Source organism: Spermophilus citellus (assembly GCF_964194105.1).
Source record: "Spermophilus citellus genome assembly, chromosome: 1".
Taxonomy (NCBI): Eukaryota; Metazoa; Chordata; class Mammalia; order Rodentia; family Sciuridae; genus Spermophilus; species Spermophilus citellus.
Genome location: NC_138182.1, coordinates 222,151,654 through 222,163,445, shown reverse-complemented (window position 1 = coordinate 222,163,445; position 11,792 = coordinate 222,151,654). Strand labels below are relative to the sequence as shown.

The 11,792-nt window shown below is 35.5% G+C and overlaps 1 protein-coding gene across 1 annotated transcript in view; it reads left to right on the top strand.

Moving 5' to 3' along the window:
* The window catches only part of MSH3 (mutS homolog 3), a gene marked incomplete at its 5' end in the record, with an annotated part of 194,987 nt that overhangs the window by 1,354 nt on the left and 181,841 nt on the right, over positions 1-11,792 (top strand). Inside the window, 3 exons of the mRNA XM_081276914.1 lie at positions 1,112-1,232; positions 7,909-8,129; positions 11,194-11,388. Of these exons, the coding sequence (XP_081133040.1) occupies positions 1,112-1,232; positions 7,909-8,129; positions 11,194-11,388 (537 nt within the window). The remainder of the gene's footprint in view (positions 1-1,111; positions 1,233-7,908; positions 8,130-11,193; positions 11,389-11,792) is intronic.

Genomic DNA, 11,792 nt, shown 5'->3' with positions numbered 1-11,792 from the left:
CTCCCTCCCCCCTTCTCCCCCCTCCCTCTCTCTCCCCCTTCTCCCCCCTCCCTCCCTCTCCCCCTTCTCCCCCCCTCCCTCCCTCTCCCCCTTCTCCCCCCCTCCCTCCCTCTCCCCCTTCTCCCCCCTCCCTCCCTCTCCCCCTTCTCCCCCCCTCCCTCCCTCTCCCCCTTCTCCCCCCCTCCCTCCCTCTCCCCCTTCTCCCCCCCTCCCTCCCTCTCCCCCTTCTCCCCCCCTCCCTCCCTCTCCCCCTTCTCCCCCCCTCCCTCCCTCTCCCCCTCTCCCCATTCCCCTCCCCTTCTCCCCCTCCCCCTTCCTCCTCCTCCTCCTCTGGGCTTTCCCAAGAGGGAGTCTTCCCTAGGGTACCCTGTATACTTCCCAAACTAAGGGTGTGTGGAAGGGGATTACAGACTGAATTTTAGTCACAAACCATATTTTAATGGAGTTACAACTAACCTGCTTTAAAAAGTTCTCTTCATTTACATTTCTTTCCTATAGTAATTGCTCCTCTCTTTTCCTTTTTTTTTAAAGGATGACCTAATTTTCACGAATTCACCAAAATTTTATTTTGCGTCTACCATTTAGAGACTATTTGGTGAAGGACTTAAATTTTTGACAGGTTTCCTGCCAATAGATAGTTCATAGTCTTGTGGCAACTTTAATGGTGAACATATTGTATTTAAACAGGACATAGTTAAATAATGATTAGTATTTAAAAAGTGATATTGTTTATTTAATCTTTGGCTACTAATTTTGGCTTTGATAAGTACTATTTTATTTCTTAGGGGTATTTTATTTAACATGTAATTGGGGTGAATCAGGTTTTATAATTTGAGATAAGTAAAGGCTGATTGAGTAAAGGAAGGTATTATATGGCTTAGTTTCATTTATTCTAGCAGGACTAGAGGTTCTGAGGCTCATGACCTGCCAGTTTCCACCCTGTCTTTGATGGGGGTAAAAACAGTTAACTCAGGCCTTTCCAGAGCCATAATTCTATGAGGAGTGGATTGCAGGGAAGTTGGTGTCATTCAGAAATAATGTTTAAATTACTTCACATACATCAAGCTTTCACAGAATAGATAACACCTCATTTTGTGACCTTTGTATGTAGGCTACAGAAGTTAACAAAGGAAAAAAAAGACCGCTGGAGAAAGATGGGCCTGTTAAAAAGAAAGCAAAGAAAGTCCAAGAAAAGGAAGAAAGAAATGACTTGGTAATGCCTGGTAACCCTGGTGAGTCTGGGCGATGATTCTTCTCAGCAGTCATGGCTCTGATATTCTTGAGTTTTTCTGGACGGCAGAGAAAGCTCTTGGAGGGTTGAACCTTTGTTCTTTTTGGACAATGATCACTATTGTGCTTGAGTTTGTGGTGATATGTATAAGAGGTGAGGGGGACAGTGGAGGAGCTGGAGTTCTGCAATTTGGCTATAGTTCTCCCAACTTTCTCTTTTTTTCCACTCTAACCATTTTGTCATGTTTTTAAAAATGAGATATTCTTGTTATAAAAATTTCAAACAGTACAGAAATTTGGATGGTAGACAGTGAAAGACCTTCCCTTTCAGTGAGGTCTACTGCTCATTGTTTGGGTACTGTGTGTTGTTCCAGATTTTTCTATATTTACACACACATATGTGTGCACAACATAGACCCACAAATTAGTTAATTAGTAATAATTTCATAGTTTACATATTATAGTATTAACAAGAAATGTTAATTAAAACAAAACAAAACAAAAAAACAGCATTGCTGAGCTTCTGGACTTCCAGAGGTGATTTTGGGTGTAGATGATTGAGTGAGCAGATTTTTTCTAGTTTTTGGCTCCAGAGATTTTGTGATAAGAAGAGACAGGAAATCCATCTTTATTCATAATTCCCAGAACATAAAACAAACAAATTAACAAAAAGTCTCATTTCATTGAAGATAACTTGTCTATACCGCTAGAGATAATAAGTCGGATACTTATTTTTCCATATAAATGGTAAAACTTGGATTTAGGGCCAACATGAATAAGAACTAACTACAAAAATGGAGATGTATGACTAATGAGAAAAATATATCTGATAACATCTGATAATACCATAGTCCTTTTCTTTTCTGGAGGGGGCTTGAAGGAGGCATGACTTGACAGATTTGCCACTGGTTAATTTTGCATTTTCTGGGGCTCTTTGCCTTTTTTCTTTTTGTTTCATTGCTCTATATAGACCTGATTGTTCAGTTTTTCAGTAAATTCTATTAGCAGTGAGTGCTCTTTTTTTAAAGTCTGCTTTTATTCTAAAGCTTCTTGTAGCTCATTTATTCTTCCTAAAAACTTTGTTTTATTTTCTTTTATAGAGGAAAAGGTAGATGACAGGTGAGGAGAACTGAGGCTTAATGGGGGCCACACAGGACAATTGAGATTGGAAATTGTTGAAATTAAAATGCTTGTCATTTGTTAATTCAGGGTTACTAGGGTTGTGACTCAGTGGTAGAGCGCTTGCCTAGCATGTGTGAGACACTGGGTTCAATCCCCGGCACCACGTAAAAATAAACAAACAAAGAAAAAAGATATTGTCTCCATGTATGACAAAAAAAATATTTTAAACAATTGGCATTCAGAAGGTGGGTACCTGTTCTGTCCCAGGGTGGTCGTCATCATGGTAGTCTCCTCCTCCTCCTCCTCCTCCTCCTCCTCCTCCTCCTCCTCCTTCACGATCAGTAAAATACAGTTCTCATACCATATAGTTCACCAATTTAATGATTTTTAAGTTGTTCCAAGATTTGTGCAAACATTATCAAAGTCAATTTTAGGGCCTTGGGATGTGACCAGTGGTAGAGAGTACTTGTGTAGCATGCATAAGGCCCTGGGTTTGATCCCTAGCACTGGGGCTGAAGGCTGTGGCAGGGAGTCAATTTTAGAACATTTTCATCATCCCAAAAGAAGACCTATACCCAGTCACAGCAACCTTCTTTTCCTTGTAACACTCTCCAGCCCTAGGCAACCACTAATCTACTTTCTGCTGTAGATTTATCTGTTGAAATAATTTCATATAAATGGAATCATACAATTTGTGGCTTGTTGTATATGGTTTATTTTCTTTAGTATTATATTTTCAAGGTTCATCTGTGTGGTAGCAGTACTTCATTCCTTTTTTAAAATTCATTTTTTTTAAGTTGTAAGAAACATAAAATTCACCATCAACCATTTCTAAGTGTGCAGTTTAGTGGTATTTAGTACAATTAAATTGTTCTATCATCCCTACTATTCATCTCCAGAACTCTTTTTTCCTTTTGCATTTCTAAAACTCTACCCATTGAATAATAACTCCCATTCTCCCACCTCCAGTTCTGGCAGCTACCATTCTGCCACAACCTGCCAAGCATCAACAAAGGATCTTGAGTAGGGGTGACTGGAGATGGAGAAAAACACAAAGAAAAAGAAAACATTTTTAAGCAAAGTTAAGACCAGGTGGGACACCGCCCTCTAATGGAGGAACAGTGACCTGGAACTAGCTCTGCAAATTTATTATATAGGGTCTCATAATCAGGAAGTTAAACTATAGGGGCATTGTAAATTGTTCAAGGCTTCTGAGATATCAAGAGGCTTCTTTGTGCACTAAAAAGTTACAGAGGTAGAAACATTTTTATGACTATCCTGCTGCACCCAGGAAGCCCACTGTACTGGAACGTCTGATAACTGTTAGCATCAGAGCCAAGTGTCAAGGCTGTTAACCTCTTTGCTTTTTGGCAAGAAATGTTTCCCAGGCTTGGCTTTTTCCAACACTGCAGGATCAGCCAATGACTATGGGTTCATCTGCTCTCCACACCATTCTACTTTCTGCCTCTATAATTTCGACTGCTCTAAACTACATTCATTCTTTTTATTTCTAGGTAATATGCAACTGTATAGATTCATCTCATTTCTTTTTATTTTTTATTTGTTCTTTTTAGGTATTCATGACAGTAGAGTATATTTTGACATATTATACATACGTGGAGTATAACTTTCCATTCTGTGGTTGTACATGATGTGGAATTACACTGGTCATGTATTCATATATGAACATAGGAAAGTTATGTCTCATTCATTCTACTGTGATTCCTATTCCCATCCCCCCTCCATTCCTCCATTCCCTTCATTCCTCTTTGTTTAATCCAGTGAACTTCTATTCCCCCTCCCCTATTGTGTGTTAGCATCTGCATATCAGAGAGAACATTTGGCCCTTGGTTTTTGGGGATTGGCTTATTTCAGATGGCATGATAGTCTCCAGTTTCATCCATTTACCAGCAAATGCCATAATTTTATTCTTCTTTGTGGCTAAGTAATATTCCATGTGTATAGATACCATATTTTCTTTATCCATTCATCCGTTGAAGGGCATCTAGTTTGGTTCCATAGCTTAGCTATTGTGAGTTGAGCCGCTATAAACATTGATGTGGCCTCATCACTATAGTATGCTGATTTTAAGTTTTTTGGCTATATGCCAAGGAGTGGGATAACTGGGTCAAATGGTGGTTCCATTCCAAGTTTTCTGAGGACTCTCCATTACTGCTTTCCAAAGTGGTTGTACCAATTTTCAGTCCTACCAGCAATGTATGAGTGTACCTTTTTGGCCACTCCTTGCCAACATTTATTGTTACATGTATTCTTTATAATTGCTGTTCTGACTGGAGTGAGATAAAATCTCAATGTAGTTTTAATTTGCATTTCTATAATTGCTAGGGATGTTGAATATTTTTCATATCCGCCTCATTTCTCAATTTTTCAATTTACAAGGTTTTTTTTTTTTTTTTTTTTTTTTTTGGTGCTGGAGATGGAACCTATGGCCTCATGCATGTTAAATCACATTCTTTACCACTGAGCCACATATCCAGTTTTTACAATTTTTTTTTTTATTGTGTTTTTTTTTTTGTTTTTTTTTTTTTAAATCTGGTTTCCACAGGAGAGGAAAACTTTGTATTCATAAGGGAACTTACATACTTTTGAAAAGTGATTTTAGAATGTATTTTGGAAATCATGGAAATAATCAAAGGTAAAACATACCTTGGAAAATATACTAAAAAATATGCTTTTAAAATAAGAGAAATCATAGTAAACAAGGTAAAGTATATATTAAATAATTCATGTATTTAGAAGAAAGAGAGTCACCATGTTCAAGGATTTTTGATTTTTAGCATGTGACAATCTAGGTTTTTTTGGTTTGTTCATTTGTTTTGTTTTAATTATAGAGGGCCAATTTTCCTGTCCATTTTCTCTTGGCTAGGATTTTCTCATCATTATAGATTTCCACAGATTAGATTTTGTTGGGCCTTAGACCACTTTGAATTGATTTTTATCCTGCTTGAAGCTCATTTAAAGCTTCTTGGGTCTATGGGTTTAAAGCTCTCATCAAATTTGGAAAGCTCTTTTAGGCATTATTTTCTCAACTGCTTTTTTTCTGTTTCCTTCCTCTCTCTTCTTCTCAAAGTTTATTTCAGGGATGTTGAACTACTTGACATTGTACCTGAAATCACTGAAGCTTTGTTTTCAGGTCTTATTTCTCCTCGTGTTTCATTTTGGATAGAATGCTTTCAAATTCAGTGATCTTTTTTTCTGTAGCATCTAATCTGCTATAAAGCACTTTCAGTGAAATTTTTGTTTTAGATATTTTATTTTTTTAAAAAATATTTATTTTTTAGTTTTCGGCGGACACAACATCTTTGTTTGTATGTGGTGCTGAGGATTGAACCCGGGCCGCACGCATGCCAGGCGAGCATGCTACCTCTTGAGCCACATCCCCAGCCCTGTTTTATATATTTTAGATGTTATCTCTGAAGTTCCTTTTTTTAAAAATAATATCTTCAATTTCTCTGTGTGAATTATATCTCAGTAAAACTATTAATAGAAAAAAAAGTATCCTTTTACCCCTCTTTTTGCTTATGTTTTTCTTTGCCTTCTCGTTATGTGGAGTGTATTTATAAAACATGTCTGTATATATTAATTTCATCATATCTGTCCTCTCTGGATCTGCATCATTGAACTGATTTTTCATACTTTTCACATATCCAGCAATTGATTGGATCGTGGCTGTTTTGAATTCTTTATTATTTTCTACTGGATTTTGTATTTCTTTAGAGTGTTGTACTTTATTCTTGCAATTAGTTAACTTCCTCATGGGTCATTTTGATTGTTTTCAGGATTGTTTTTAAATTTTGTCAGAGTAGCACTAGGTGAGCCTGTCCCTAAAGCTTCACCTTTCTTGAATCAGAAGGGTTGCAAAGTAGCAGCAACATACCATAATGTGTATTTCCACCATACAGAGATAAAAGACACTAATAACGTTAAGACATAAGTAAAAATAAAATGTAATAAATCTTTTAGGAAGTGATGAAGTTTGAGTTTTACTCAATCACAAACATACACCATGCAGTAGAGCCTTAGTACTTCACTTCTGTTTTCAACACTTCAGCTAAAGATCCGTCTTTTGTTTTGTTTTGTGTTTTAAAAAACTACAACCCCAAGATTTTCACTGACCTACATTCTGGAAAAGTTTTTTTTTTTTTTTTTTTTTTTTTTAAACCACAGGAGGGAAATCTGTGTACACACTTAAAATATGAAAGTTTTATACTTTCAGAAATAAACAGAATATCACTTGTGCCCTCAGAATGTTCTTGCTTTCATAGGAAGGGTAAAAGATGATAAATTCATGCAACCCCAGTTCCCTTATATTTGCTAATCGCTACCTAATACTATTGCTTTAAATAGTGAAATAATATATTGTGGTACATGGTAAAGATCCAATAAATGATAGATCCCTTCTCTATGGATTGCTTGCTTATAAACAACTCCTACTAGGCAGACTGTGTACTATATAAAAATTTGAGCTTCTTATAGGAATGTAAAAGAAAAACGATTTAAAGCTGGGAGAATTAGAGAATTTCATGGAAAAGATAGCTTTGAGATGGAACTTGAAGAATGAATACAATTTTGATACGTAGAAAGTATAGCATGTGCAAAGCTTGGAAGCAGGAAAACAGGTGTTTGAGTGGGGTGATTGGATTTCCTTGGTGAACCCTTGATGTCATTATCTAAGACTTTCCCCTTAATCTGGTCAGATTCTTCAATTAGAAACCTCCTAGCTTCCTAGGTTCTGGAGAGGCTGGGGGTGTCAGCATATAGTCAATGTACATTCCCATCACCCTTCTGAGTTGCTGCTCCATCAGCTATGCCTGTTTTGCCTTTCCAGAGCTATCTCCCATCTGCTTCTGAGGTGAGGAAAAGATAGTTGCCTTTAACTTTGGAGTGTGTGTGTGGGGGTCTAGAAACCAAATTACTTGAAGTCAGTGCCTTTATTTTAGATCTTCCCGTATTCCATTTCCACAGTTACTGGTGCCGTAATTCCCCAGTCTCTTGATCATTTTGTGTTGCAAATAGGATTGGTCCTTGGTTTTCTTAACTATTGACTTAGGACTTAGCTTGAGTTGGGTGGGCTGATTGGTGAGAGCTCATCTATTTTCCCTTCTAGCTTCAGAGATTTCATTTGCAATTGTTGCCTCTCCTCTCCTGTCTGTCCTTAAATGTGAAAACAAACCAACAAATAAAAACCAGAATCAAACTGCAGTGTAGTTTTCCTTTCTTTGTCTCTTCTTTTGTAGTGCTGAGATAGAACCCAGGGCTTTGCATGTGAGCAGGAGAAGCAAGAGCTCTACCACTGAACTCTAGCCCCAGCTTGCTACTGTAGTTATTCAATGAGGTCTCAGCAATGAGTGAAATCAGGTGTATGCTTGAATATGCCACCTTTACCCTGAACTTGATGTTCTTTATTCCTTTATTACATTATAGTTCAGTCCATTAATGGGAATCTCCCTTTTTAGAAAATTCTATGTTTATTATAAGTTGATATAATGAGACCAAAATACCGTGGTTATATTTTCTTCTCATTTGTTTTCCAAGAGCCAAAAAAATGTCTGAGGACCAGGACTGTCTCAAAGTCTCTGGAAAAACTGAAAGAATTCTGCTGCGATTCTGCCGTTCCTCAAAATAGAGTCCAGATAGCACCTCTTCAAGAGAGGTTTGCAGTTCTACCAAAATGTACTGATTTTGAGGATATCAGTTTTCAACGTGCAAAGAATGCAGTTTCTTCTGAAGATTCTAAATCCCAAGTGAACCAAAAGGTATGTAATTGTTATATAGATGTATTTCCAGTTAACCAGAACAGTAGGTTTTGAAATCCTTTAGTTTCTGTGGGGTCACTGAGGACACTTGACTGATCATCTGAGTTACCTGACAGATCTTTTGTTTCACAGATATATTGTGAAACATAAGAAATTCTAGCATATGGATATTCTAATTTGCTGTGTATTATGAGGGATGAATTGGTTTGTGTTCAAACAAAACAAAACAAAAAATTAAAAGACTCCCAAATTATTTTGAGCCAATACTCTTTATTTTAGAACCTCCCTTATTCCACAGTCTCTGATTGTGATGTACTTACTGCTGTGATGTACTTACTGCCTGGATTAGGAACCACTGACTTGGGGGAATTTTTTAGATTATTGATACACGCATAATTTTATTATAGCTCTCCTTAAAGTTTTCATGATTTGCATGGAAAATAATGTTGGGCAACATCTATCTATCTATCTATCAATGTTTTGAGGTTTCCAGTTGAAAGCTTGGCATGTATTAAGTAAACTTAGAGATAAACCAAATAAATATGTGTTTTTACTTCTTCTACTGTTTATTTTGTGGCTTATTAATGGTTCCTATCATTGCAGAATCTGGTCTGGCACCATCATTGAAATCTATAATTCAGACGAATGGTTGACTTTCAACCTTAGCTTTACATTAGACTCATCTGGAGAAATTAAAAACAAAACAAAACAAAACAAAACAAAAATTGGTATTTAGAACCTTCCTTCAGAATCTTATTTATTTGGTCTTCACTGAGAATTGTGCATGGCTATTTTCTTAGAAGCTCTTATTTTAATGTGTAGACATGGTTGATGATCATTGAATTAGAGAAATGCTTTTTGAATTTATATGTGTGTGTATATATATATGCATATATATTTATTTATTAAAATTTTAATGAAATGTACTTTTTCTTAGAAAAATGATTAGGACAATAGAATTTTGCTTACAGTTTTCCCTTCCCACAAAGTTCAGATCTATGGACTTCTGTCTCAAATGGGCTACTGTAGGTTAAACTCACTTATCTTAGGTCATCAGAAAAGGAAAGAATGTTTTCTTTTCTATTACCTTTTAATACTGAGAAGCAGTTCACCATGGTATAGGGTGATCATTATGGATAGAAATCATAAAGTCTATGAAATCTCATTTTATTAATTGGAACATTTACCCTGGGGGCTCAGTAGAGCCTATCTACTATTGCTTTGTACATAAAATGACTAACTTGATTTTTCTGTGAAATTAGAAATGATCAAATAGAAGGGTTATCTAGAAGCAATATAAGGACATTATTACAAGCAATAAGCTATTTGAGAGCTTGAAAAGACACAGATGAATGGTAAAAATCTACCAATTGAACATAATTGCCCAGTGGTCTAGGGATATTAATGAAGGGTCAACATGACTCTGGATAGGTTCTGAAATTTATTCTGATCACTCTGAATTGTCAAGACAAGGTTAAGTTGAGTTCAACATGCTGCCTCTGTGAATATTAAAGAAAATATAGTATATCTGAGAAATATTTCCACCCAAATCATATAAAAAAATAAGTTGCTTAATAATCAAGTACTTAGATTTACTTGTTAGTATCCCACATGGAGAGAACTCCCCCCTCCACCCCACCCCCCAGAAGTCTGTCTTATTTAGTAAAAGAATAAGTTAAAAAAAAATGAGAGCAACTTTTTTTCTAGGAAATATATTTTTGTAAGTATTAATTAACTTTTATATTATGTAGTATTCCTGGAATTTTATATAAGAGTCATAGAAACAAAATTGAAAATCTCTCAAAATGAAAAACAGTTGCATTCTCAGATGTTATGATGAGCTACATTTCTTTGGCCATTCCTCTCTACACCTTCCTATTGCGAATCTTTGCAAGTTTTCTGGGCTATGTTATTTAGATAGATTGAGTCTTTTTGAAATTAATGTCTTTCTGTGCCGTCCCAGCTAAGCTGTTTTTTTTTTTTTTTCTTAAAAATATTTACTTGACATCCACAGAATACATGTTTCTGGGGTTTCTATTGATATGAGACTACACTTTTCTGCTCTCTGTCCCTTCTTCTTCTTCTGCTCACTAGTTTTTTAGGGCATATTTTTTATTCCAGTGGTAGTTGAGTAACTTTTTAGATATTGAGAGTGACAGCATGGCTCTTACTTAGAAATTGATTTATCCTATCAATTTGTCTCATTTTTTCCATTTCTTAATCAAGTCTAATAATCAAGGGATATTCTCTAAGCTGTAAGTTGGAATTAATTATGGTTTTATATTACAGGAAGTTCAGGATAGTAGGAGTACTAATATTGAAAATGTAGCCCAATGCTCTTTGTTTCCCAAAACTTCTTTCCCCTATTTATTTACCAAAACAATGATGATTCTCTCTTGTAATACAGATTTATAGAATATACTATCTTTTAGAGCATGCTTGGAAACATGAAACATTAAGTGCAGCTTTAGATGTTGGCATGCTTGCTGCAAGTGTTTTTGCCCAAGATTTATCCCCAGTTGACTTTTATTCATTGTATACCTGGGAATAAATAAGAAAATAAATGTTTATTAATTATAGGTCCAATAACCTCAAATTTAAAAAGAAGTATATAAAACATTCAGGTTGGTTAGATTTGCAAAATTTACTTAAATACTGGCAGTTTTTGTTTTTTTGGTTCATAATTTTTTAAAACATTTTACTTTGAAAAAATTTCAAACCTTTGTACATATTGCTTTGTACATAAAATGACCAACTTGATTTTTCTGTGAAATTAGAAATAATCAAATAGAAGGGTTATCTAGAAACAATATAAGGACATTATTACAAGCAATAAGCTATTTGAGAGCTTGAAAAGACAGAGATGAATGGTAAAAATCTACCAATTGAACATAATTGCCCAGTGGTCTAGGGATAATTTGCCTGAATACTACATTGTGTCTTGGGAAACCTTTCACCTAGATTTACCAACTATTAGCTTTTTGCTAATTTTGCATTTTCTTTCTCTGAGAATTTAGTATAATAGTTTATTCTTGTTAAACTATTTAAATTTTTTGGTTGCCAGGACAGTCAGTTTGGCCTATCACATAGGACTCACGAAAACTTACAGAAAACTTCTGATAAACCATCTAATAGACGATCGAAAAGCATCTACACACCATTAGAGTTGCAATATATAGAGATGAAACAGCAGCATAAAGATGCAATTTTGTGTGTGGAATGTGGATATAAGTATAGATTCTTTGGGGAAGATGCAGAGGTAAGTTGTTTTCATGTTTTTCTTGTTCAGCTTTAGATATTTTTCAATATTTTTGTTTTATTTCTTGACTTTGTGAAAAGCTAATTTGATCAGTCACCCTTTAAAATGCTGTCATTTAAAATAAAACTCAAGCACAAGCAAAGTTGATGGAGCTAGACTTGTGGGGGAGAAGTGAGGAGTCCCTACTGGAATGTTACTGTTTATTTTCTATGGTGCTGGGCCAATACTTTTCATCCATAAAAAGTTTATTAGATGAATCAATTGATGGATGAACCATTGCCAATGTGTTTTTTTTTTAAACTTTTTTTTTTTTTTAGTTGTCAGTGGATCTTTATTTTATTTATTTGTATATGGTGCTGACAATTGAATCTAGTACCTCACACATGGTAGGCAAAGTTTCTACC